This window comes from Eretmochelys imbricata, chromosome 1 (assembly GCF_965152235.1).
Source record: "Eretmochelys imbricata isolate rEreImb1 chromosome 1, rEreImb1.hap1, whole genome shotgun sequence".
NCBI classification, from domain to species: domain Eukaryota; kingdom Metazoa; phylum Chordata; order Testudines; family Cheloniidae; genus Eretmochelys; species Eretmochelys imbricata.
The window spans coordinates 350,759,163-350,785,591 of record NC_135572.1 but is presented as its reverse complement, the minus strand read 5'-3'; the positions used below and the strand labels follow the sequence as shown (position 1 = coordinate 350,785,591).

General features: G+C 44.6%; 1 protein-coding gene across 1 annotated transcript in view; it reads right to left on the bottom strand.

Moving 5' to 3' along the window:
- The window catches only part of MKLN1 (muskelin 1), a 199,536-nt gene extending 189,505 nt beyond the window's left edge, over window positions 1-10,031 (bottom strand). The window contains exon 1 of the mRNA XM_077837053.1: window positions 9,922-10,031. Within this exon, the coding sequence (XP_077693179.1) occupies window positions 9,922-10,028 (107 nt within the window). The 5' untranslated portion in view covers window positions 10,029-10,031. The remainder of the gene's footprint in view (window positions 1-9,921) is intronic.
- Between the last annotated feature and the right edge of the window lie 16,398 nt (window positions 10,032-26,429).

Below are 26,429 nucleotides of genomic sequence, written 5' to 3'. Positions count from 1 at the left end.
CTAAGACTGTTAGAGAAGAGTTAAAAATTTGTTTCTAAAATGTGTACTGATTTTATTTAAAGTCAGTATACCCCAAATATAAAGCTAACAGTGATATAGCCACGCAATTAAATGGAACATCAAATTTTGCATTATCTAGGCTGATTCAATTAAGAGTATTGAGGGGGATACTTTCCTAAAACCACTCACTATAAGCGTTCATCCTAAAATGGTCAGAATCTTCTCTCTCAGACCAAGCCAGACAGACGTGACGGGGAACTGTTCCAACACTCCCAGACCATTCATCTACCAAGTCCAGCAAAGCTCTACCCTGTCCCCCATCTTACTGCAGAAACTGTAACACTTGGGAATCTGGCAAGACCCTATAGTCTAAAATGTCAGCAATATGAAGAGGATACCCAGCTCAAAACGTCCTTCAAATCAGATGTAAGCATCACTATCTCCTAGACTTCCCAATGACTTGAGAAGACCCACCACCCCGGTTAAAGCGAACCCAGGTAAGGCTGGTGTTCAGAAAAAGCGAACACTTCGAAGAATTTGCCTACTCCATAACATCCCTTTCTATCAACGGCATGGGCCCACTGATAATGAAGCTGCTTGCAGCTTTGTGAACTTCCCAGACTCTTCAGTGCTTTTATTTAGTTTTTCCACGGATGGGACTTCTCTAAATTTTTTCAATTCCTAGGTTAGTCTGAAGTATTCACATAAAGATAATATTTAAAATGTTTTTGATGCTATAAACATCAGATTCCAACTTCAGTCTGTGACTGAGAACTTTACCAAGTCTAAAACAGAAGTTATTAAAAAAGCACAGGATTTTTATAGGACTACTGGGAAACAATAAATCAAGTTCTAGAACTGTCTGGGGCAGGGAGGGAAATGGGTGGAGTCACTGGAGAGAGCAGGGCACGACTAATGGGCAAAATCACTTTTCATTGGGTGTTGAAAAGGAGGAAGAGGGTAAAGTCCTGAACTATTAAAAGCACATTGCTTGATAGAATCAAAGAACAACTTCAAGGTGGGTTGTGCATCTGATAATGTGATAAAGCTCACTAGCTCATCTTATTTTTCAGTAGTCAGTATCAGACTTCACTGTATGGTTGTTTCTGATTCCAACAATAAATGTTAAAGCTGCTGATCAATACTGAAAGCAGGTCATTAGTGCATAGGGATTACCAGACATTATCAAATAGTGTGTGAATTTATTTAACTCTGTATTCAAAATTGAAGGAAGAAGTTGGAAACAATCAATTGAATAAACTAAAGAAATAAAAACAGATATGTTTTCAAAAAGTAAAATGTAAATGTTGACAAAAGCTGTTAAGTAGTAAGATGGAAGACGTTCATTCTCATATCAAGTAAAAAAAATAATCAGTTGCTTTGGATAACACAAGGTCAAACTCATTATTGAAGGAAACTTGTCTATTGACATAGAAGACCAGAACACAGAGTTTTTGATGACCCAGCAAGGGATATGCCACTATCAAAATATTGCCAGGATGATATTAAAAAAAAAAAAGTGTCTGGTTCCAAGTTTCCAGTAGCAATTCCATGCCAACTGCATTCAGGAGTGGTCTCCATTCATCTTCAACACCCAGAAGTACAGTAAAGATTAATCAGTAATTATGCCATAAAAAAAAAAACAGACTTGAAGTTCGAGCTGCAACTTTCTTTTATAACCTTCAGTGCAGCACACACAAAAAATCCATTTATTTAAATTATTCAGACACTTTGCCCTGGATATACTCTTCCAGACTGATTTAAACTTGCTGGTTCACTACTAGATGCAGCAACAGAAAAGCTAGGGAAAGAACAGAGGAATAAAAGAATCAGGTACAATAACGCATATCACTTACTGGGTCAATTCTCATTTTCAGCAAGTATTATAAAATCTCTAAAGGGAAAAATACGTTCTTATTTAATAGAAGTGATTCTATACATTAAAAGGAAAACCTTATTAGCATACAAGTCGCTGAAGATGCCATCTAAGAATGCCGACAAAAGCATGATATGGTCTTTTATTTACTCTGAAAACAAAAATGAAATAAGGATGAAAATTTAGGTACAACCATCTAAACTTCTGACACATGAATGGAGAGCACACTTCAGCTCACTGAGAAAGTATTAAGACCTAAAGTGATCTAAAGCACACTATGGTGGTTCAGAGTAGCAGCCGTGTTAGTCTGTATTAGCAAAAGGAAAAGGCGTACTTGTGGCACCTTAGAGACTAAAATTTATTTGAGCATAAGCTTTCGTGAGCTACAGCTCACTTCATCGGATGCATTCAATGGTACTGAATGCATCCAAGGAGGTGAGCTGTAGCTCACGAAAGCTTATGCTCAAATAAATTTGTCAGTCTCTAAGGTGTCACAAGTACTCCTTCTCTTTATGGTGGTACAAACATTCTTCCACAATTGCCATTAGCAGCATAATTGACTGAAAGAGGGCAGATGGATGGTTGAAATGCAGAGACACTCAGGAAAACTGTTTCTCTACATCTGCATCCAACTGTCATTAAGTATGTTGACATTTGCACTGTGTACAAGGATGACTGATCAAAATATAGCATGCTTTTTACCTAATGGACTCTACATAACAGCACTAAATATATACAGTAGAACCTCAGAGTTACAAACACCAGAGTTACGAACTGCGCAGTCAACCACACACCTGATTTGGAACTGGAAGTATGCAATCCGGCAGCAGCAAATATAGAAAGTAAATACTGTACTGCGTTAAATGTAAACTACTAAAAATATAAAGGGAAAGATTTAAAAAATGCTTTAATAAGGTAAGGAAACGGTTTCTGTGCTTGTTTCATTTAAATTAAGATGGATAAAAGCAGCATTTTTCTTCTACATAGTAAAAAGTTTCAAAGCTATATTAAGTCAATGTTCAGCCTTATACTTTTTTCCAAAACACCTATAACATTTTGTTTAGATTTAAGAACATGTCAGAGTTACAAACAACCTCAATTCCAGAGGCATTCGTAACTGAGTTCTACTGTAAAGCCAACAAAGGTATTTTCAGAGGGACCTGACAGACTGCAATCTGATGACACTACTGTTGCAGTCCCAATGGAAATCTGCTTTCATCTAACAAACAAACTGGAACTACTTAAGCAAAGTCCAAAAACAAGCTTCAGGAACTTCTCAAACTTAGTCTTGACTGATCACAAATCAAAGGTGAGTCCAGTACAGGAATAAAAAGTTGATTTGTGACCAATGGAACATAAGTGAGTTCCTCCTTCTACCATTTAAAATTAGAATACAAATTCCGACAGTCTAAGAAGCAGCTTGTCACATCAGTTATTTAGAAAAACTGTGGAAATATAATCTCAAAAAAATAGGACAGCTGAATTCATAATGTTACCAGTTTTCAAAAAAAAAAAAAAAAATGAAAAGCCACTCCAGCCAGCTCAGAATCAATCAAGAACATTCTTAGCACTTTGACTGTTCTGATCAAAAATTTTTAATAGGTTAGATTGTGAAAAAGCAAGTATATACATATCTAAGGGTAAATACAAGAATGGTAGGTAACAGTTTACTCCTGGGGGGAATTCTGTCTCAAAAAATTAAAAAATGTGCACCAAAAAATTAAAAATTCTGCATATTTTATTTGTCAAAACACCACAATATAATCACACCAGATTCAATTATTTTGGTAATTTATTTCAAAATACCTGTCAGCAAATATGTCTGTAACAATACAGACAGAGAAAAAGATTCAGGAAATGTTTTTTGACAAATAGATTCCTTACTAGGCATATTAATACAGAACTCTGAGTAACAGTTTATTTAAAATTACAATACAGAAACATATTTCCTGCAACCCTCAAAAGCACTGCAAAGTCTTGAGGAGTCAGAAGTAATGGAGGAACTGAGGGAGAAGGAAGTAATTGCTGGGAAGGAGCCTGGGAGTGAACCTGGAGGGTTGCTGGATGTCTGAGAAAAGTACGGAAAAGTACCTTATATGGCAGAAAGAAAAGGAGTCCTTGTGGCACCTTAGAGACTAACCAATTTATTTGAGCATGAGCTGTAGCTCACGAAAGCTCATGCTCAAATAAATTGGTTAGTCTCTAAGGTGCCACAAGGACTCCTTTTCTTTTTGCGAATACAGACTAACACGGCTGTTACTCTGAAACTTATATGGCAGATGAGCCAGGTACTCTCTGTTCTGGTGCCACAGCAACCCCTGGTGGGCAAAAGGCATAACTACAGCACCTCTCCATCAGAATATTTTTGGGGGCAGGGGGGCGCACAGAAAAGACAATCAGCAGGGGACATGAATTCTGTGCATGTGCAGTGGTGCAGAATTCCGCTGGACTAAAACAATTCTGGACAATGTATGCATTTTTGTGTCTGAGGAATATATATGCTTATGAAGTGAAACACAGCACACCTTTTCTGTTTCACTTAATAAAATCCCTGAAGGGAATTTTCTAGTTTTATCACTTTACAGGAAAAAATATGGCATTTTTAGGGGTGGAAAAAAGTCACAACAAACCAGTCAGCAACATGAGACAGCCCTTTCTTCCCAGGGGGCTGAGCCTGTCAACTCTTTGGCAATGTCAGTCTACAGTGAATCAGAGCAAGAGATGGAAGGAAAAACTGGATTTTCCTTCTTGTGTTGCAGATATCAAGCTACTCCAACACCATAAAATGACTAAACTAGGCACTATTTGGAGGTTCAGGCTGCTATGTGCTAGGAAGAGCCCCAGTAGAATACACTTATGGGACATTAAAAGGTACCAATGTCTATCCTCTTCTTTCCACATACTGTATTTAATACACACCAGGATGTACTCCCTTAAGAAGACTTTTCAACAAATCCAGCTCAGATCAATAGTGACCAAAGTCATTGCATAAATCACAGAAACCACCATCTGATTGTAAAGTGAGTTAGTGGTCCTTAGTGCCATTTTCACCTTGCTGGTATTTCAGTCCATGCTTTTTCACACTCTACCCGAGCAGTTCATATAGATGAACAAGATGGGGAAGCAAGCGAGAGGTACGAAAGTGGAAGATCAGGTGCTCAGCACAACTCTCCAGGTGCAGCCTCATCCAGCTGAAATAGCATTAAGATTACTTCAGTCTATCTTGCTACTCTCTGCCACATCTGAGGCAAGACAGCAGAATTCCATGATTGATCTTATCAAATCCTACAAAGTGGTCCAGCAATGAGTGTATGAATTTGTTCTCGACTCCGTTTTCCTGGCAACAGCTCATAACTTCCCCAAAAACCAACAGAGTCAATGACATGATTCCTGGATTCTTGAAGCCCTTGCTGCTGCACATGGAGTTCTGAATAGCAGCAGCAAAAGTGTCCTGATCATTATTAACTTCATTTGACTGCTTGGGAAACTCAGGAACAGCTTTAAAAGATGCTGGAGCTGTCGTCCTGCAAATTCAAGAGTACTTCCTTGGGTGATATTTGGAAGTTTTTCTATAAACACATAGACTTAACCTATTTTTAAAGAATTTGAACTCAGATTCTGCAATAACTAATAGTTTTGCAATCACCAACCTACAACAAAAAACAAAAAAAAAAGTCCCCACAGAAGATGTCCCTATTGTCAATGCCAAACAGGTGAGTAGATTGCCAAGTACTGGGTGTACTTCCAGCCTCTTGGCCCCAGCCCCATATTAACAGAAAGCAACCAGAGAGTTATCTGAATGCCACCTATAAATATTTGTGTAACATTCAGGGAGAATACCTGGAATCATGTTAACTGTTTAAAAATTAAACTTCAGTTCCAAGCCTTCTACATTTTATCCATTTAGCAGTTTAAGTCAACAATGGATTCAGCTCCCCACTAGCATTCAAAAAGCTGCTGCTAGCAGGGCTCTAGCTGGCCAGCAGGGACAAGGATTTTGCATTTCATAATTTTGTTTCACATTTAAAATCATGCTGAGTACCGAAGGTGAGTCACTAAACCATGGTTTTGTTAGTAGAGTCCATGAGAGATGGACAGAAGAAATCCTGTCCACACTAATACTTCACCACAACTGTAGTAAGCATGGTTCTATTCCCAGTGACAGGGCTAATCATTTTGAGGAAACCAGCATTAATTTAATCCATAGCACAGTAGTACATAGTCTCCTAGCATGCCCCATTATGGTTCAAATAATTCAGATTTACAGTGTAGGCAGGACTAGACCATGTTTTAACTGTGGGCCCTAGCAACATTTCTGGACCATAATTTGGTCTGGTCCTGTCTACTTTTAAAACAAGCCACATTTTAACTGTGTCATGGGGTACATCCTGTAATTGCATCATCTCCACTCCCAAAGAATTTTTTCAAAATTTCAATACTCCCTCCCATGCTGATTCCACTTAACATTTCGTCATTTAAAGAGTGGCAGAATACATTAGCCTGCAGCCAAGGGAAATTACGGTTCCTTGCCTTTACATTTGGTATCATGTTTAAGTTAAGTCTCCAAACAGTTAGCGTGAATTCACCAAGTGATGTGTTTTAGTCCATTACCACTAGGATCATTCTCAGCCCAACTATTCAATATTTATCAATTATCTGGAAGAAAACATACAAACTTTAGCAGCAATGATTTTATACAACAGAAAAATTACGAGAATAACTGTAAGGACGTGTCACCTATACAGAGTAACCCAGATTGCTAGTAATCTGGTCACATTAAAACATATACTTTAATTAGGGCTGTCGATTAAGCGCAGTTAACTCACATGAGTAACTCAAAAAAATGAATTGCAATTAATCTCGCTGTTATACAACAGAATAGCAATTTAAATTAAATATTTGTGGATTTTTTCTGCATTTTCAAGTATATTGATTTCTGTTACAGCACAGAATACAAACTGTATAGTGCGCACTTTACATTATTTTTTATCACAAATATTTGTTCTGCAAAAATGATATAGTATTTTTCAAGTCACCTCATACAAGTACTGTAGCAATTCTTTGTCATGAAAGTGTAACTTACAAACGTAGATTTTTGTTACATAACTGTACTCAAAAACAAAACAATGTTAAAGTTTAGAGCCTACAAGTCCACTCAGTCATACTTCTTGTTCAGCCAATCGCTAAGACAAACACGTTTGTTTACATTTACGGGAGATACTGCTGCCTGCTTCTTATTTACAACGTCATCTGAAAGCGAGAACAGGCGTTTGCATGGCACTTTTGTAGCCGGTGTTGCAAGACATTTATGTCCCTTCATGCTTCAGCCGCCATTCCAGAGGACATGCTTCCATGCTAATGATGCTTGTTAAAAAAAATGCATTAATTAAATTTGTGACTGAACTCCTTGGGGGAGAACTGTATGTTTCCCGTTTGGTTTTACCACATTCTGCCATATGTTTCATGTTATGGCAGTCTCAGACGATGACCCAGCAAGTTTGTTTTAAGAACACTTTCACTGCAGATTTGACAAAACGCAAAGAAGGTACCAATGTGAGATTTCTAAAAATAGCTACAGAACTGGACACAAGGTTTAAGAATCTGAAGTGCCTTCCAAAATCTGAGAGGGACAAGATGTGGCGCATGCTTTTGGAAGTCTTAAAAGAGCAAAGCTCAGATGTGGAAACAGAACCCAAACCACCAAAAAAGAAAATCAACCTTCTGCTGGTTGCATCTGACTCAGATGATGAAAATGAACATGCGTCGGTCCGTTCTGCTTTGGATCATTATCGAGCAGAACCCGTCATCAGCATGGACGCATGTCCTCTGGAATGGTGGTTGAAGCATAAAGAGACATATGGATCTTTAGCACATCTGGCACGTAAGTGTCTTGCAATGCCAGCTACAACTGTCCCATGCGAACACCTGTTCTCACTTTCAGGTGACATTGTAAACAAACAGCAGGCAACATTGCCTCCTGCAAATTGTAACCAAACCTGTTTGTCTGAGCGATTGGCTGAAGTAGGACTGAATGGACTTGTAGGCTCTAACATTATACATTGTTTTATTTTTGAATGCAGTTTTTTTTTACATAATTCTACATTTGTAAGTTCAACTTTCATAATAAAGAGATTGCACTATAGTACTGGTATTAGGTGAATTGAAAGTTATTATTTCTTTTGTTTTTTTACAGTCCAAATATTTGTAGTAAAAAATATAAAGTGAGCACTGTACACTTTGTATTCTGTGTTGTAATTGAAATCAATATATTTGAAAATGTAGAAAACATCCAAAAATATTTAAATAAATGTTATTCTATTATTGTCTAATCGCGCAGTTAATCACAATTAATTTTTTAATCATGCGGTTAATCACGATTTATTTAAGTCGCTTGACAGCCCTAATTTTAATACAGTTATATGTAAGGTGCCACATCCACAAACATAAGTCAGATTTACAGAATAGGATATTGTATCCTGAAGAGCAAAGACTCTGTAAAAAACTTAGATCAGCATTGTAGATAGCCTCTAACCACAAACACCTGGGAAGATGCTGTGGCAAAGAAGGCTAAGAGGATAGTTGGCTGTATAAGCAGAACTATTCAGTGGGGAGTTTTTACCTTTGCAAATAGTACTGGTGAGACCAATACTGACATACTACGTTCAGTTCTGGTATCAACCCTGATGCTTCTCAAATTTTTTTTTAAAGCGAACAACTACAAGATTGATTCAAGGTCTGGAAAACAAGCCTTACAAAGAGAGAGTTTAGTCTATATGGCTTATCAATGGGAAGGTGAAGAGATGAGTTGGTCACAGCCTAGGAGTAAACATACACAGAGCAGATATCTGACACTAAAGGAATCCAGACTTGCAAAGGCATAATCAGATCCAATGGCTGGAAGTTGAAGTAAAAAATTTAAACTGGAAGTAAAACACTTTTTAAAAAAACCTGCGTAAACGTAATTAACCAATGGAAATAGAAAGGATGAGAGAAACTCCATCCCTTGAAGTGTAAGTCAAGACTGGATGTCAGTCTAGAAAATATGCTCAAGTTCAACCAGAATTTAAGGGCCTGTTTCATGCAGATGGTCAGATTGCTTACACACAAGGGCACTTTACAGAGAACCATAAGGGTCACTCTGGCCTTCCGTTTTGAATTTTTCATAGATTTTGAACTGGCACACAGCAGACACCACCAAAGAATAAAACCAGGTCATACTATTTGTATGGTACTTATAAAGTTTATACATTTTACTGTCAACAGCCATCAGAATTTAACAGGTCATAACTAGTGGGCAGGGTGACCTAGATTCGCAGTCACCCAGACTTCACCACTTCGGTATGAACCGATGAGGCTATGCGAATAGGGTAAAATGCAACTTCGAGCTACCGCACTCCAAGCCTGGATCAAACCTTAAAAAGCCTACTTAAACCCCCCCCACACACACACACACACTTTAAACAGGGGAACAACAAACCCTCTCCTGCAGGGCTCGCATTTCAGAGGCTCGGCGAGCGAGGGGAAGGACAAGGCCACCAGGAGGAGGAAGACGAGCGACGCCGCAGGGCTAGGACACAGCCCCCGGTTTTGTCCCGTGGTGTCAGGTGGGCCACGGTTAACCGGAGAAAGGATCAGGTCACTCCCTTCCCCGGGTTAAAGCTGGTGTCCGTCCCCAAGACGCCGGTGTCCCCTTCCTTCAGCCGCCGCTCCTCTCTCCTCAGGACAGCGCGGCCCGAGACCCCCCCCCCCCCGGCCGGCCTCTCTCCTCGGGCAAGGCGCGGCCCGACGGAGCCCAGGCTGGGCAGCGGGGGGTGCGGCCGCCCTGCCCCGGACTCCTCTGGCCCCGGCGCGGCTCAGCCGAGGTGGCCCCAGCGATCCGCCCCCCCCCCCAGGCGCGGGTCCCGCCGCCCCCGCCCGCTCTGCCCCGCGGCCGCCTCGCCCTCCGGCCCTGCCCCCGGGGCCCGCGCAGGCCCCCGGCGGGGCGGCGGGGCGCGGACGCCGCGCTCGGCCCCTGGGGGGGCGGCGGCGGCGGCTCGGACACTCACTCGGGCAGGTAGGTGGAGGAGAAGCTGCTCCAGCGGTGCAGGGTGTAGCCCAGCACCCGGCTCTCGGGCCCGGCCGGACCCGCGGGCCCCGCCGCCGCCGCCGCCATCTTGTCAGCAGCAGCAGCAGAGGGGGGAGGGGCGGGGCAGCCGCTCTTAAAGGGGCCGCCGCCCTGCGGAGCCTGCGGGGAGCCGGGGGCCGGGAGCGGGCTGGGGAGGCGAGAGACTGGCCGGCCTGTCAGTGCAGAGAGACAAGCGGGGACACAGTGCGGCCAGCTGACAGACGGGCATGACAGACCACCAGGCAGCGAGACAGACAATCCGACGGACCCACGGCAGGCAGACGGGCAGAGATTGCCGACACAGTCAGACCCGCTGCAGACAGACATTACAGACCACCAGACAGACCCGCTGCAGACAGACATTACAGACCACCACACAGACATTACAGACCACCAGACAGAAAAGGAGTCCTTGTGGCACCTTAGAGACTAACCAATTTATTTGAGCATGAGCTTTCGTGAGCTACAGCTCACTTCATCGGATGCATCTGATGAAGTGAGCTGTAGCTCACGAAAGCTCATGCTCAAATAAATTGGTTAGTCTCTAAGGTGCCACAAGGACTCCTTTTCTTTTTGCGAATACAGACTAACACGGCTGTTACTCTGAGACCACCAGACAGACATTACGGGCCACCAGACAGACCCGCTGCAGACAGACATTACAGACCACCACACAGACATTACAGACCACCAGACAGACCCGCTGCAGACAGACATTACAGACCACCAGACAGACCCGCTGCAGACAGACATTACAGACCACCAGACAGACATTACGGGCCACCAGACAGACCCACTGCAGACAGACATTACAGACCACCAGACAGACATTACGGGCCACCAGACAGACCCGCTGCAGACAGACATTACAGACCACTAGACAGACCCACTGCAGACAGACGGGTAGACACTGCAGACAGACCCACCGCAGACAGACATTACGGACCACCAGACAGACATTACAGGCTACCAGACAGACCCGCTGCAGACAGACATTACGGACCACCAGACAGACCCATTGCAGACAGACGGGCGGACACTGCAGACAGACCCACTACAGACAGACAGGCGGACACTGCAGACAGACATTACAGACCACCAGACAGACCCATTGCAGACAGACGGGCAGACACTGCAGACAGACACGCTGCAGACAGACAGGCAGAGATTGCCGACACAGTCAGACCCATTGCAGACAGACGGGCAGACAGTGCAGACAGACATTATGGACCACCAGACAGACCCACTGCAGACAGACGGGCAGACACTGCAGACAGCACAGGCAGACATCACAGACAAGTAGACAGCCCCTCGTTGCAGACATTGCTGGCAGACAGGCCGACACAGCAGACAGCCAGACCCAGACTACAGCCATTGCAGGCAGCCTCGGTCACATTGCAGAAAGACAGATGTTGCCGACAAGCAGACAGACATTGCAGACATAACAAACAAGCAGACAAACGTTGCAGACAGGCCCACACTGCAGGCAGCTATTGTAGATGGGCAGGGCAGGCCGGCAGTTCAGTGAGTCTGGCTTTACTGGCTGTCCGATGGGACTGTCTCTCTCTCTCTATGTGCTTACCTTGTGTTCTGGCATGCAGGCACTTCCAGGATGAGGACAGAATTGAACCCTTGGCCTACTGCACGGATGGACAGATGGGGCAGGGGTTCACAGACACATGCTGAGATCCAAGACCAAGTGGTTTCTGGCAGGCCAAGCTCTGCTCCGTCCCTGGGTTGCAATGTGGTGGCGTGTCTGCTAGGAGCCCCAGTAATAGAGTGAGGACCTGCCTGGCACTGGGCAGCAAAGAAACGGATACAAAAATAAACTACAAGAAAAGGGCTTTGTCCCTTAGGATTATTTGTCATCACCACCCATTGCTGGTTCATGGCTGCTGTGTGCCATCTCATTTATGTTTTCTGATATCACAGATGTTAGAGATGGAGAGGCCTGTTAGACAATCAAGTCCATCTCCCCTTGGCCACTGTAGGACTGTATTTGATAGTGTCTTGTCTAAGATCTTCAGAGCAGGGGTCCTTTTTGTTTGGTGTTTGTACAGCACCTAGCACAATGGGGTTCTGGTCCATGATTGAGGCTCCTATCTGCTACCACGGAACAAATAAGTCCCATGTGATGGGGTTTCCACCACATCCCTTGGTAGACTATTCCACAGCCTAGTGCACCTCAATGTCAGAGTGATATTCAGCCTAACTTTCCCCTTTCTTAATTTCATATCATTCCTTTACCCACTGCTACTAAGCTAAAGAATTCCTCTCCCTCCCTAAAAAAACAAAAGGAGTACTTGCGGCACCTTAGAGACTAACAAATTTTCTCCTTTTCTTTTTGCGGCTACAGACTAACACGGCCGCTACTCTGAAACCTCTCCCTCCCTAGTCATCACTTAGCCTGGCTGGGATAATTTAGTTGGTGTTGGTCCTGCTTTGAGCAGGAGGTTATCCTAGATGACCTCCTGAGGTCTCTTCCAACCCTAATATTCTATGATTCTAAGTAGGACACATTCTGTTCTTGTATTCTTTGCTGAGAAGTCAGTCCTTCCAGTGCCAAGATGTTTTTTATTCATCTTCCCTAAATCCCCTCCAGTTATTCAGTATTATTAATAGTATTTATTATTTGTATTACCATAGTACCTAGGGTCCCTAGTCATGGACTAACACCTGATTGTGCTAGGCACTGTGCAAACAGAACAAAAAGGACGGTCCCTATCCCAAGGAGCTAAAAATCACCTTCTGGTAATGTGGTGCCTAGAAGTGAATGTATTGTTTTAGGTCGGGTCAGTCCACAGCCCTTTAGAGAAGACATTTTACCTCTCTGCTCTTGACTGTGTGGCTTTTTCATAAGCAGTCCACCTCAGCATTGGCCTTTTCCTTGTGACCAAATCACCACTGCAAATTCATAGCTAACTTGCTATGTAACACCATTACTGTTTTGCAGATTTCTCCCTTCCATTGAATATCTGTATTTCAAACCCTCCTCCCGCGAAAAGTTGAAACTAGACAAATTGAGACTGGAAATAAGGCGTACATTTTTAACGGTGAGAGTAATTAGCCATTGAAACAATTTACCAAGAGTTGTGATAGATTCTCCATCACTGACCATTTTTAAATGAAGATTGGATGTTTTTCTAAAAGGTCTGCCCTGGGAATGATCTGGGGGCAGTTCTATGGCCCATGCTATATAGGAGGTCAGACTAGATGATCACAATGGTCCCTTCTGGCCCTGGAATCTGTGAAAACATATCAGTCTGCATTTCTGCTGAATTTAACTGCATTGTTTGCTGAACTTCTGTCCATTTCTTTAATCCACCTTTGTGTTATTTCTGAGTGCTCTCCACACTTCCACACAGGTTAGAGTCATCTGCAAATTTCATAAGTGTGCAGAGTTAGGCTTGCAGGATGTTTTCTAAGGTTAGAGGGACAGCTGGTACTACCTATCTAGGTACATATATGACCCATGTCACTGTTTGAGCACCTCACAATCATTAATGGATTTTATCCTCATAACACCCCTGTGAGGTAAGATCCCCATTTTACCCAGGTCTCTTGAGTCCCAGTCCAACACTCTATCCACTAGACCTTCCTTCCTACACTGACTCTTATTGTCCAAATGTGCTGCAATATATTTCAAGTAGATACCACAGTGAGGAGTATGTGGGGACAGAGAGAGTGATAATTCATTCTTGCTTCCTTTTCCAACCGAGATAGCTGCAGCCTCAGATGGTGGGGCTGAAGGAGGCTTTATTCCTTGAGTAACTTCTTTGGACGTGATGGTGGAGACATATGCAGAAGTTACTGTGCACTGACTGGTGGATCTTGTGGCGCTATCAGCTGATGTTATGAGCCTTGTTTCTGTGATGCCCCAGTAAAAGTTTATGTTTGATTTAGGGTTTGGAATGGCGAATTTAAAGGCACCATTGAACTTATCCAAGTAAATAACACAATGCAACAGTTCCTTCATATATTTTACATTGGTTCTGAGCAGAGCTACTGTAGGTCAGGGGTAGTCAATTGTTTTTTGTCAAGGTCCAAATGTATTGGTCAAAGTATAGTCAATGTCCAGACTCCAGAGAAAATAATACAAAAATAATAATAATAATGATAAATAATAAGTAAATAAAAAGATTTCGGGGTCAGTTCAAAAGCATCTGGTGGTCCGGATTTGGCTCACGGTCTGCCTATTGACTACCCCTGCTGTAGGTATCCCTGGAAGCCATGCACATGTTTTTCATGTGACCCGACAGAACATTTTAGTGTGGGCTGTGGTGAGGAAGTGCATGCTCTGCTGCTCCAATGCACCCAAGACTGAGGGTTGCTGGGATTTCATTCGATGCAACATGTGTGGGAAAAGTGGACCTGTTTACAGGCAGTGCCTAAAGGCATGGCACAATTGAGAAAAACATCATTCCTAGCCTCACAAGGACCCTTCTTTGCCAGGGGATCAAAGGATGCCAAACAACTCTGCAAGAATTGGTGAAAGCCCCATTTTGAGTGGCAGGGCCTCCCTACTTTTGGAGGAAGGACTGACCTTGTACTTTACTGATACAAGATTGGGAAGGGGTCAGGGTAAGGGAGTAGGAACCACTGAGAGCCAGGACAGTAGAGATGGGACATGAGCACTAGTAAAGTGGGGGACACAATCAGAGATGGAGTGGGGAGAGAATAAGAGAAACTGGGGAAGGAAAATCCACAGGCGAAATTTGTTATGCAGGAATCCTAGCCACCATAGAGGGATTAGCAGGCTATCGGTCTGGCAGACCCTACAGCTGGGAAATAGGATTTGATGTGCTTAACTTCAGAAATAGAAGAGTTTATTGAAATCACACATGGAAAGAGAGGATCCAGGGAGACAGCTGGGCTTATAGTGACTGAGAGTGCCCTACAACTGTCCAAACTACACAGCATTTTCTCAGTTCCAACACATGACAGGTTTCCTGTATTAGGTGCTATTGTGGATGAGGAAGAGAAGAGAGAGGAGTCTGTGGGTGCGTCAAACATGCATTCATTGAGGGAAAGGGACCCATGAGCTATTGGGTCTCAGCTACTTCAAAAAGAACTATCAGAAATGGGATCAAGATCTGGGGACACAGGAAGTCTCCCAGTTTGTCAGAAATGAATGAGTCAGCAAGGAAAAAGTGGGTAAACAAAAAAGAACAAGAGAGGAAGGTAAGTCAGATGGTTTAATAGCAACAACAAGGCAGTCAACTGGATGGGAGCCACAAGTAGCTGCAAACCTTTGTTTAGATGATACTGAAAATTGCAATTTAGAACATGTGCTCCATCCTGAGTGTGCGCCGGGGCAGATGATCTTTCAGTTTTTGGATGGGCAGGATTTGGTTCTAGTGGATATCCAGGAAATGAGACAATGTTCTACGTGTGACATTTTGTAGCTCAGAGGAACTGGAGGAGAAGCCCATCTTTTTTGGTCCATTGAGCTCATGGAGTAGGGGTAGTTTTATACTTATGTGGTATCGGTGCAGAAGGTGGTAGAATTACAGCCAGGAGAGGCTGTATTAGTGGATTTCAGTTATTTGAGTGTGAAGCATCATTGTATCACATCTGTGGCCCACAGCGTCAGAAGCCGAGGAAAGATCTTTTTTATAGAGGTTGCTCCTTTTTCATTAATGGCTCGACAGTTGTTTTTAATGGGGGATTTTAGTCATTTAGCTGCAGTGGCTGACAGAGCAAAGCAACTCAAAGAATTATGAGCTGTGGAAACTTACAATCAGTGTGTGATTCCACTGAGAGTGATGTTTTGGGGCATCCTAATTTAAGGAAGAAGGGGGCATTCATATTTTTTGGAGGGGAAATGGTTGGTTGATTGGACAGGGTGTTTGGGAAACCGATCTCAGTGAGCGGATGCTTCAGAATGCAGCCTCTAGAGTTTTCTTATCTCTGTCTTGGTCCGAGTTAAACTCAGGGAGTACAAAACAGTGAACTTTGGCCATGGTTACAGGAAACTAAATACGTGTTTATTTAATAACGCAGTGGCATGTGGAAAGGTCAAAGGCATCTTTATGGAACAAGAGACAGTTCATGAGTTTTGTTCATCCCAGACAGAATGGTGGGAACTGACTGAGAGGAACCTGGTGACCTCCCTACATTCTTTTTCATGACATCTGTATACATCTGATTATAAGCATTATTTAGTATTGCAGAGCCATCTGAGAAATCTTCATAATCGACTGCAAGCTGGGGAACACATAGATACAAGCGTCTTAGAGAAAATTAAGAAGGAAGTGGTTCAGTACTGAAGGAGATAGCTGGAATGAGATAAATTTGCAAAGGACTTCAGGACAAAAGGTGGGGCAGCCTGCTGTAATGTATTTGCAGGATGTGAGGAAGAGACTGCAACAGGATATGATGGTGTTATGGGATCCTAGTGCTGGGCATGTCCACAGGGACCCTGCTGGCGTGGTGAGGATAGTTCAGGAATATTACAGTGAGATCTTTCGGGAACAAATCATTCTGCCTTTCCAGCAGCAGCAGTTTTTGGATAGTATCACGGATTTTCCAACATTGGCAGATAAGGAACAGGACTCATTTGTGAGGCCAATAGAAGAAATGGAAGTACGTGCAGATATCTAGTTACTGCAGAAGGGAACTGCCCCAGGAGTTGATGATTTGACAACAGAATTTTATGAGAGGTTTATAGGTCTCCCACTCTATGGTACTCTCATGTGTTTTCAGTGATGGATTACTCTTGAGGGCATTCTGCACCAAAAAATTAAAAATTCTGTGCCAAAAAATTAAAAATTATGGCACATAATATTTTAAAATTCTGCAAAATTCTGAACGTTTTATTTGTCAATAAATAAATGCGGAGGCTCCAGCATGGCATTGGCTGCATGGAGGTAGGAGATCACCCTGAAGGGCCCTGCTACACCCCAGACAAGGATGCAGCGGTGAGGCTGCACCAAACCCTGACACAGCACAAGACCTGGGCTTGCCCCAGAAACACCCTGGGGCCCTGCTCCTCTGAGCCAGGGGCACCAGGTGTGGACAGGCAGACTCAACCAGGTAGGATCTAAGTGTGAAGGGGCTCAGTGTGGGGGGGATCCAGGTGTGGGGGGAGAGGGTTCTGTGTGGGACAGTCTGGATGCAGGCAGCTCAGTGGTGGGGTCTAGGTGTGGGCGGGATCTGGATGCACAGAGACTTGTTGGGGAGGGTTCCAGGTGCAGGGGCAATGGGACACTGCAGGGATTTCCAGGTGAAGATGGTTGGGTCTCAGTGCGGGGGGTCTGGGGGGGTGGGGGTGGGGCTTGATGAGGTGGGGTCTGGTTACAGCTAGTTCGGGGCCAGTGGCGTGGGGAGCTGGATATGGGTGCTCAGGGTGGTGCAGGGGGGTGGAGCTCATCAGGGTGGTGGTATGAGTGCAGGGAGCTCAGTGGGGGGTGGTCTGTGTGCAGGGGTGGGAGCCCGGAGGCAGGGGGTCTGGATGCAGGGGGCCTCCAGATGCAGGGTTTGAGGTTCAGTGGGGTGGGGTTGGGGTATGGAGTGCTAGGGGGGTTCTGGGTGTACAGGGTGAGGTTTGGCGGGGGTGTCTGGGTATGGGAGCTCTGGATGCATGGGGGTTGGGTGGATGGGGGAGCAGCTTCCCATACAGTAACCCCTTCCCCCGCAGCCGAGGAGCGATGGGGGCAGGAAGCAGGGGAGGATGCTGAGCTTCCTACAGCTGGGGGAGGTTTCTGGGGGTGAGTCTGACACAGCCCCAGCCACTCCTTGCAGGGGAAGAGGAAGTCCCGTCTTCTCCCACCTCCAGCCCAGCTGGGACTAGCAGCTGATCCTGGCACAGGGTAGGAGCCACTGGCTGAGGTGTCCCCAGGCCCACGGTGATTTATGTCTCCACTGGCTGCTCCAGGTGCCTGAAATTATGTACCTGAGCTGCTAGGGAGGGGTGTGTGAGTGCTCTTGCAGCTTCCCTTTGCTTCCCTGTCAGAGAAGCAAAGAAATCTATGGGGAACATGAATTCTGCGCACGCACAGTGGTGCAAAATTCCTCCAGAAGTAATGGCTTGACTAGAAGCACATTGGCCTCTTTTATGAAGCCTTTTTGATTTTTTTGGCAAAAAAAAAAGGATATTTGGAAAATATCAGGAACTAGACGCCTATTTCCCTTTGAACACGAATTACAAAATTTTGACTTCTATTGTAGCCAAGAGATTGGGGAAAATAGCAAGGAAATGACTGTAGCCCAGTCAGTCTAAGGCACTTAAAGGTCATATAGTGGTAGGCACTTTGTGTAGTTTGCGAGAAGTATTTGAAACTGGGCAATGGGGAGAATGACAGGGTTATGTTTTGGCCTTAGATCAGGCGAAAGCTTTTGATAGAGTGAACCTGCCTTAATTATGGTTGGTCCTTCCTCAATATGGCATTCCCTTACAGCTTATTAACTGGCTACGGCTCTTGTATGTTCATACCCTATGAATCCCTTTAGCGAATGATGAGGAAAAGGGGGGCTATACAGATGCTTTCTAGGGTACAGCAAGGTTGTCCTTTGAGTCCACGGTTATATTGTTTTTCTTTGCACCCTTTGCTGTAGAGAGTGTTTGGTAACAGGGAATTTCAGGGCTTAAATACAGTAGGTGGATTAAGGGGGAGAAGAATTTCACTCTGTCAGTGGCCATTTTTGCCCATGCCGATGATGTCACAGTGCTGGTGGACAGGACAGATTCTAGGATTATATTTTTTGACAATTAACCAGCTGCAGCCGAAACTGCAATTAACATGTAGAAGAGCAATGCTTTGGGTATGGGGATTAGGGGTTGCTCTTTTGCTCTTCCAGATTCGTTGCAGATTGTGATGAGCCCTCCTGGGGCCATAGAGATATTTTGAGACTCACCTTCAGTGGTGAGTCAGTAGCTGAGTTGAACTGGGAGAAGCACTTTGCCTCCTGCCAGGGTGAGGTGATGCGGCGGAAGATATGGTTCATTAAAACATTCCTGTTACCCCTTTGCATTTATGTGACTTATGTGTGTCCTCCCCCTGGAAAATTGTTGGTTATTGTTTCAGATGCTCTGAAGGAATAAATATAACCTAATGAAGGGAAACATAGACTACCTGCCAGCTAAAGAAGGGAGGTTGGGCATGGTTTTATACATTCTATAGCGTTTGCGCTGCTGGGGGCAGGGTATGGCCATTAATTTCCAGTGTAATTGGGAACTGTCACAGGGGAATGAATGGAGTAATTGGTGGGAAAAAGGGGGTGCAGCTCCCAAAATGGTATTTTCTCCTGCAATAGCCCACTTACATGCAACTTGCTTTAAAATGTATTTGCCATTGGCAAAGTCAGGCAACAGCATTCCAGCACGGTGGCTTACAGTTTAGGAGAGTGCTGTACCAGAGGGTGCTTAAGGAACATTTTCAGAACACCATTTAGCACGACTGAATTGCCCAGAAGATTGTCTCAGTGGGGCATTATTATATTTTCAAAATAAAAGAGTTCCCTTCCAGAACAGGGATATATGGTGGTGGATATTTTATGTATCAGAGGGGTAGCCGTGTTCGTCTGTACCCACAAAAACAACGAGGAGTCCGGTGGCATCCTAAAGACTAACAGATTTATTTGGGCATAAGCTTTAGTGCGTAAAAAGCCCACTTCTTAAGATGCTAGAGGTAACATGTGGGGGAAGCATATAGTATATAAAGAGTGTCCCCAGGAAGCATGCTCTGGTTCAGAGGAGACAACAGAGCACCTTTTTTTATTCTGTTTCTTTAGCATCCACATTTGGGATTTGTTGGCTTCAAAACAGTGAGTCCTGCTGTTGTGTGGCCAGACTTATGTACTGGCTTCTGAACTTTTTTAGACACTAGAGGACTCAGCATCGTGCCTCGATCACGAAGGACCGATATTTGCCATATTTTTTTTATTTGAGACTCTGGCAGCTGTTAACACTGGTTTTATACTACTTATGGCAGAGCTGCTGGTCAGCTTGTCTTCAGACACTGAACAACACCCTTGAAACTCTGGTTTACGTTATTGGTGTGGTTATTTGGTCACTGGCAATAGTGGAGAAAAAAGAATGAGTTTGGTGGAATGGCGGGTGGCATGAAGGCCTATGATATCAGATTGATCTTCTTGTTTTCAGGACAAAGAGTCTAGAGTGGGGAGAATTTGGCTGGTTTCTTTGATAATCTGTGATTCTGATTGTGACAGTAATTTGCGGGTTTTGTTTGGAAGTTTTTATTTCAATAAACATGAACAGAGAAAGAAGGTTTAGATTTTTCTGTGCTGTTTGGGCACCAGTAGAACAAGGTCATCTGAGTACAGTAGATAATTTATCTCAGATTTATTTATTGGTGTGTTTGGGATGGATTGAGTAACACTGAAATATCACTTTTAATTTGGTAATTAAATAATTTTGAACAGATTGAAGGTTTAATTCCAGTCTTACTCTTCTTTTTTATTTTGAAAACATCTGTTTGCATGTTGTAGGGTTGCCAGTTTGGTTTGGATGTATTCCTGGAGATTTCATTACATGACATAATCTTTAATTAAAGATTAATCTTTTAATTCCTGGAGACTCCAGGCCAATCCTGGAGGGTTGGCAACCCTAATGTTGTTTGTTTTTATCCTGCAGTAAATGGATTTGTACATGGATTTAATTATGTCATATGTTTTGCTTCCTGTTATGTTTTACAATAATTTAAAGTCATAGCTCATGGCGCCAGACTGAGCTAAAGGCTTTTAAAAATATTTTTGCTGGTGTGTAAGTAGGTGAAGGAGCCTCATAAACTGGTGAATACTTCCCTGCTGGACCAGAACCTTTGCTGCTGTATCTCAGGATATGTCAGTGAAGCTATCTGATGTCAGTTTTCACCCGCTAAGCTTCTGGCCCCACATTTCTTAATATTTTGTGATCCATGTCAAACTAACTTTCTTTCTTTCTTTCATTCTGAGGAGTTGAATGGATTAGAGAACTGTTAGAGAAGAACAGGTAGGTCACTGCTGTAGGTGTTGGAACAAGTTGGAAGTGAATCTGCCTCCTTCTTTTACCCCTCTCTTTATTCTTTGAAGACATGTGTTTGCATGTTTATTTTTATCCTGCAGCTGATTGATTGGTGCATGGATTTAAATTATGTCACATGCCTTGCCAACAGTTCCATTTGGCTGCAGTTGAAAGTTGAGCCTAAATTGCTAGAGTAAATCACAAGGGTTTTTTTAAGTCTACGAAAAACGCAAATATCTTTCCTCATTTTGTTGTTGTCTGTATGTTTATTGATAAGCAACTGCGTTGTAAATGTGTGCTCTGTGGTTTGTATTTTGGGAAGGGATTCAGTATGACTCTTATGTATTGTGGCGGGTGTATTGTTAGGTAGTGTAGTACTTTTCTGTTGAATCTACAGAATAATTTATTGATGTTGCTGTTAACCCTGATACCTCTGTAGCTTTTTGAATTGAGATCATCAACATATTTCTGGACTAGGATGATAGCTCCTCTGACCATATCTCAGAGAAACATCTGTCATAATGAGTTTAGACAGTTCTCAGACAGATGTCCAGATTTACACAGTAGTGATTTTCATCATTTTAGCTCACGTATTACCCAGACCACAGGATATATCAGGTGTAAGTACCTGGAGGCTTTCTTTGAAGTCCCGTGTAGTTAAGTAAGTGTCTACTGGGTTTGGCAATCTTTAATAGATTTTTCTAGCAGTTGTTTTAGAAGTCTGTTTGTTCTGATGACACAGAGGCGATAGATGGAAGAGAGATGGCTCCGGCCAGGCCTGAGAGATACAAAGAGGGAGGTGTTTTATACTATGAATAGTGGAGGGAAGGTGTTTAGGATGTTCTAGGGTACAGCTGTATTGCAATAAAACACCCATGGCTGGGCTCCAGCCCAAATGTCTACACTGCACTTTTATAGCCCCACAGCGCAAGCCCTGCAAACCCAAGTCAGGTGACACAGGCCAGACATGGGCATTTTATTGCAGTGAAGACATACCCCCAGATGCCTCTGGAATGGAAAAGGGAGACAACTTGGGGCAAGAGGCAAGGCAAAAGAAACAGACATCTCCTTAAAATGACCAGTTGGAGAAATAGGCCTGGCCAGTTAGGCCACAAAGATGCCTGACTAGATTAAGTTAACACACAGAATGTATATTTTAACTTTATTTTAGGAAAATGAGTCAGAGTGCAGCAACAAAAGCCAATTGCAAACAAAAAATTGACTCCGCTTCCTTGAAGGCTAAAGAATATTGACCAAGTTTTTGAAAAGTGATGAGTGACTTTGGGGGCCTAATGTGAGATATCTTAAAGACCTGATTTTCTGGCAGAGGGTCCTCAGCATTTTTTACTATATCAAAACAAAACAGCTCAGCAGTACCATGCCAACAGGTGCACGTTAGATACAAGCTTCTAGAGCTTCCTCGGTAATTCTGTTACAAAGTTTGAGTGTGTGGCACCACTGATTTAAAATTTATCTAATCTAAATTCCTGACTGAAAACTGTTTATTTTATTCAATTACTATGAACAGTAAAAAGTCTTTTGAAACATTTCTAATAATATATTGCCAATCCCAGAACAAGAGACACTGCCTCAAATTAAAGTCTGACTAACAAGTCTGTCCCAGAAGTTCTTAGTGATCCCCAATAAAACCTGAGAGCTCTCAATATGAAGTGTGTGGAGTTAAATGGGAAAACTCATGCAGTGGCTCTGCAATAGTCCCAGTCCTTCCTCCATGGTGGACCTATTCATGTCAGGACATGGGGAGAGTAGTGTATAAAAAAAAACCTGTGAAAATTACAAGCTATCACTTTAAGAGTAAGATTTCCTGGTCCTGCTCACAGGCTCGGGGGCTCTGTTGGGAAGTGTGCAATCTAAATCTTCTGTAGTTAGTCTGCAAAGAACCAGCCTGGAGTAAGGTAGGAGTGAGTTGTGCTTCTCGATCTTAGGGAGTAGCCAGCTTTGTCTTGCTCTGTTTTAGGTTCTTGTATGTGAGGGTTGTGGATTCTAAAATAGTGTTACATTGCAACCTTCCAGAAAGAGTATTGTATGTTTTTATCTAACTTCTCGGTGTGAGTGCTGTGAACATAATAGAGTCATGGGACTAGCAGGGACCTCGAGAGGTCATCTAGTCCAGTCCCCTGCACTCATGGCTAGATTAAATATTATCTAGACGATCCCTGGTTTGTCTAACCAACTCACTCACCGGTCCCTCAGGCAGGGGATGGATCTGGTGGTGACGGCCAGAGTGACAGCAAAACATGCCCTCTGCTGGTGAGCTGAACATACTGCACATCAGATTAGGCCTGAATAGAGACCGGGAGTGGTTGGGTCATTACAAAACCTAAACCTCATTTCCCCAATACTAGTTTCTCCCTACTGTTACTCACACCTTCTTGTGAACTGTCTATAAGGGGCCACTCCAAAAGAGATTTTTCCTCCCTTGGTATCCTGCTGTTAATTGATTTAGCTCGTTAGATTGACCTCACACTTGGTGAAGCAACCCCCCATCCTTTCATGTATTTATACCTGCTCCTGTGTTTTCACTCCATGCATCTGATGAAGTGGGTTCTAGACCACAAAAGCTTATGCCCAAATAAATTTTTTAGTCTCTAAGGTACCACAAGGACTCCTTGTTGTTTTTGCGGATACAGACTAACACGGCTACCACTCTGAAACCCAGAATCTTGTTTTTCTTAAATATGCTTGAAATCCACTGAGCTAGGGGATTTGACAGTTGTTTGTGTCTGTCCTTATACAAGCATTTTGGCCTTAATCATAAACTTGCTTATCTTGTGTGTGTTCTGAGTTTCCTCATGAAAATGTGTGTGAATGTGGATGTGAAAATAAATTAAATTAGTGTGCCAAGTAGTGACAAAACCATTAGGAATACAAACAAACCCATAGCCTACAGCCACTTCATCTCGGGCTCTGATCCAGCTAGATGTCAAGAGCTGCAGAGCTGGTCAGAAGTTGGACTGGAGACCTTCATGGAAAATCTAGGCAGGTGATTCATTACACAGCATTCTTCCCTCCAAGACAGGACTGAGCCAAGGATGTTTGGTGGAGCTGTGTTAGAGGTACAATCTTTCAGATAAGTAAAAGCGAAGTCTTGTAACTAAAGATCCTATGGCACTGTTCATAAAAGTAGAATATTCCCCTACTCAAGTACTGTTGTGTGATTTTGGTAACTATTTTCTGCCTAACTAGATTCCCTCTGCAAAATCCTTGGCTTGTCTTAAATGTAAGAGAAAGCCCACCTGCCCCCAGCCCCACTTAGGAAATGGGGCTTCAACTCAAATAGGAGGAGCAGGCCCATTTGCCTAGAATGAGTGCAGTTTGGAAACGTACCTTCAAGAGGCCTCGGTCACAGAGGAAAGATGCTATTTTTATATTCCTCTTTGATGACACTGTAAGGCACCCAGCATGAATTCCCTAACACAGTACAGGAGACAATGCAAAATAAAAGTAGACTACACAGAAAATGAGTAACCATCAGGTAACACAACAGGAAGCTTGGTTACAAAAGAGTTAAGGATATAATACCTACAATCCATTCTCTGTGGCTGGGACCTCATGGTATTTGCACACAGAGGAGGAGAGAGAACAGGTCACATGGCAATGCCTCTTTTACCCCTCCTTCATTCCCCTCCTCCTTAGCTCCGAGATAGGAAGTGTAGCGAGGTGACGACTCACTGGCGCAGCGCTCCTGCTGATTCTCCTGAGAATTAGCTCTTCCAGTCCATAGTGCACTCTAGCAGGCCAGTGTCTTGCCTGTCACTGCCCCCCCTTGTGTTCCTCCCAGACCCTAGTGCCCTCTGCAGTACCCCCACAGTTTCTGGGTCTCCCCTCCCCAGGGAGGCCCCTACCCTCTATCCCCACCTTGCCTCAATGGCTACTGCCAGTCATCTAACCCCCTGCTCACTGGGACAGACTGCAGTCTGTAAACCAGTCATCATCAGCAAGGGGGATTGGACCAGCTGCCTCTGCCTATTCCCAGGCTACCCCTCTGTAACCCCAGTACCTTTCCTGGCCTTTAGCAAGGCCTGCAGCCTGGGGGTTTTCCAGGCTGGAGCTCCCCAGCTCCTCTGGCCTTCCCCCAGCCCTGCTCCACTCTCGGCACCCTGCTCAGCTCCCAGGCAGCCAGGTCCTTCTCTCTCTACAGCTAGAGAGAGATTCTTGAGCTCCTGGCTCACAGCCCTTTTATGGGGCCAGCTGTGGCCTAATTGGGGCATGGCCCCAGCTGTGGCTGCCTTCCCAATCAGTCTAGGCTTTTCTCTCAGCCCCAGCCCTCTCCAAGGGCTGGCTTTAACCCTTTCCAGGCCAGGGTGGGGTGACTGCCCACAACCCCCCCCTCAAGATCACCTCCCCCCAGGGGTAGGGGGGTCTCCCAGCCTGGACCAGTCACCCATGTGCCTCCAGAGCCACTCGCTTCTTTTCCAACTCTTCCAGCTGCTTACGCAAGCAGGTCTCCTCATCTACAACAGTCGCACACTCTTTAGCAAGGTCCAGGGCTCTCACAGCACACCTGCTCTGCTGCCTCTAGCCGCTCACACAGGCCAGACTCCCCTGGGCCCTCTTCCTTCAGGGTCTGGGTGCCTACTGTGACCTGCTCCACAACAACCTGGGTCCCGGCCTCTTGCTGGGCCCACTCTGTCCCAGTCTTTGTCCACCATCCCCTGTGGGTGGCTCTCAGGCAGGTCTACTGCCATCTCCGCAGCAGCTACCTGGCCAGGCCTTGACCCGTTTGGGTCCTCAGGCCCCTCCACCTGAGTTTGCCCTCTTCCGAGGGGGCAGTCCCTCTTTATGTGGCCCCATTCATGGCAGCCAAAGCAGGCTCGCCACCCCTTTGCTGCCCTGGGCCCCGGCTTCTTCTGTTGGTCCTTCTCAGGGCCAGCCCTCCCTGGGCTGCTGTGGGCCGTGCTCCTCGAGGCAGGGCACTCCCTCCATAGGTGCCCCCACCGCCCACAGGCCCAACACCTTCTTTGCCTCCTGACTTCCCTCGCCAGGTGGCCTCTCATAGGGGCTTGTCCCATCCCGGGTTAGGCTCCCTGCCCCCATCCCAGTAGGGTCAATTCACCCTTACATTTCTGCGCCGCCCATAGGTGTAACAAGCCCTGCGCTCTGCCCCAGGCCTCCTGGCCCCAGCGCTGGGCTTCTCCCACCAGTCTTGGGTGTCTTTTTGGAACTCCCTCTGCAGGAGTTTCACCAGGGCCCGCTGCTCCTCCGCTAATTTCCCCAACTGTGCCTGCAAGGCCCACCATACCTCCCACTGTTTCTTCTGGTTCTCCCAGACCACATGGAGCAAGGTCTCCTGCCTCTCCTGTGTTCCGTCAGTCCCCTTCTCTCAGGGCCCTGGCACCAGAGACCAGCCAGGGATGGCACAAGAGCCTTCTGCAAAGAAAATCTCAGTATATGGTGGGTCCATTGTCCCCTCCTCTTTCAAGCAGTAGTCCTAGTCCTCCCCCGCTCGGCCATAGTCCCAGTCC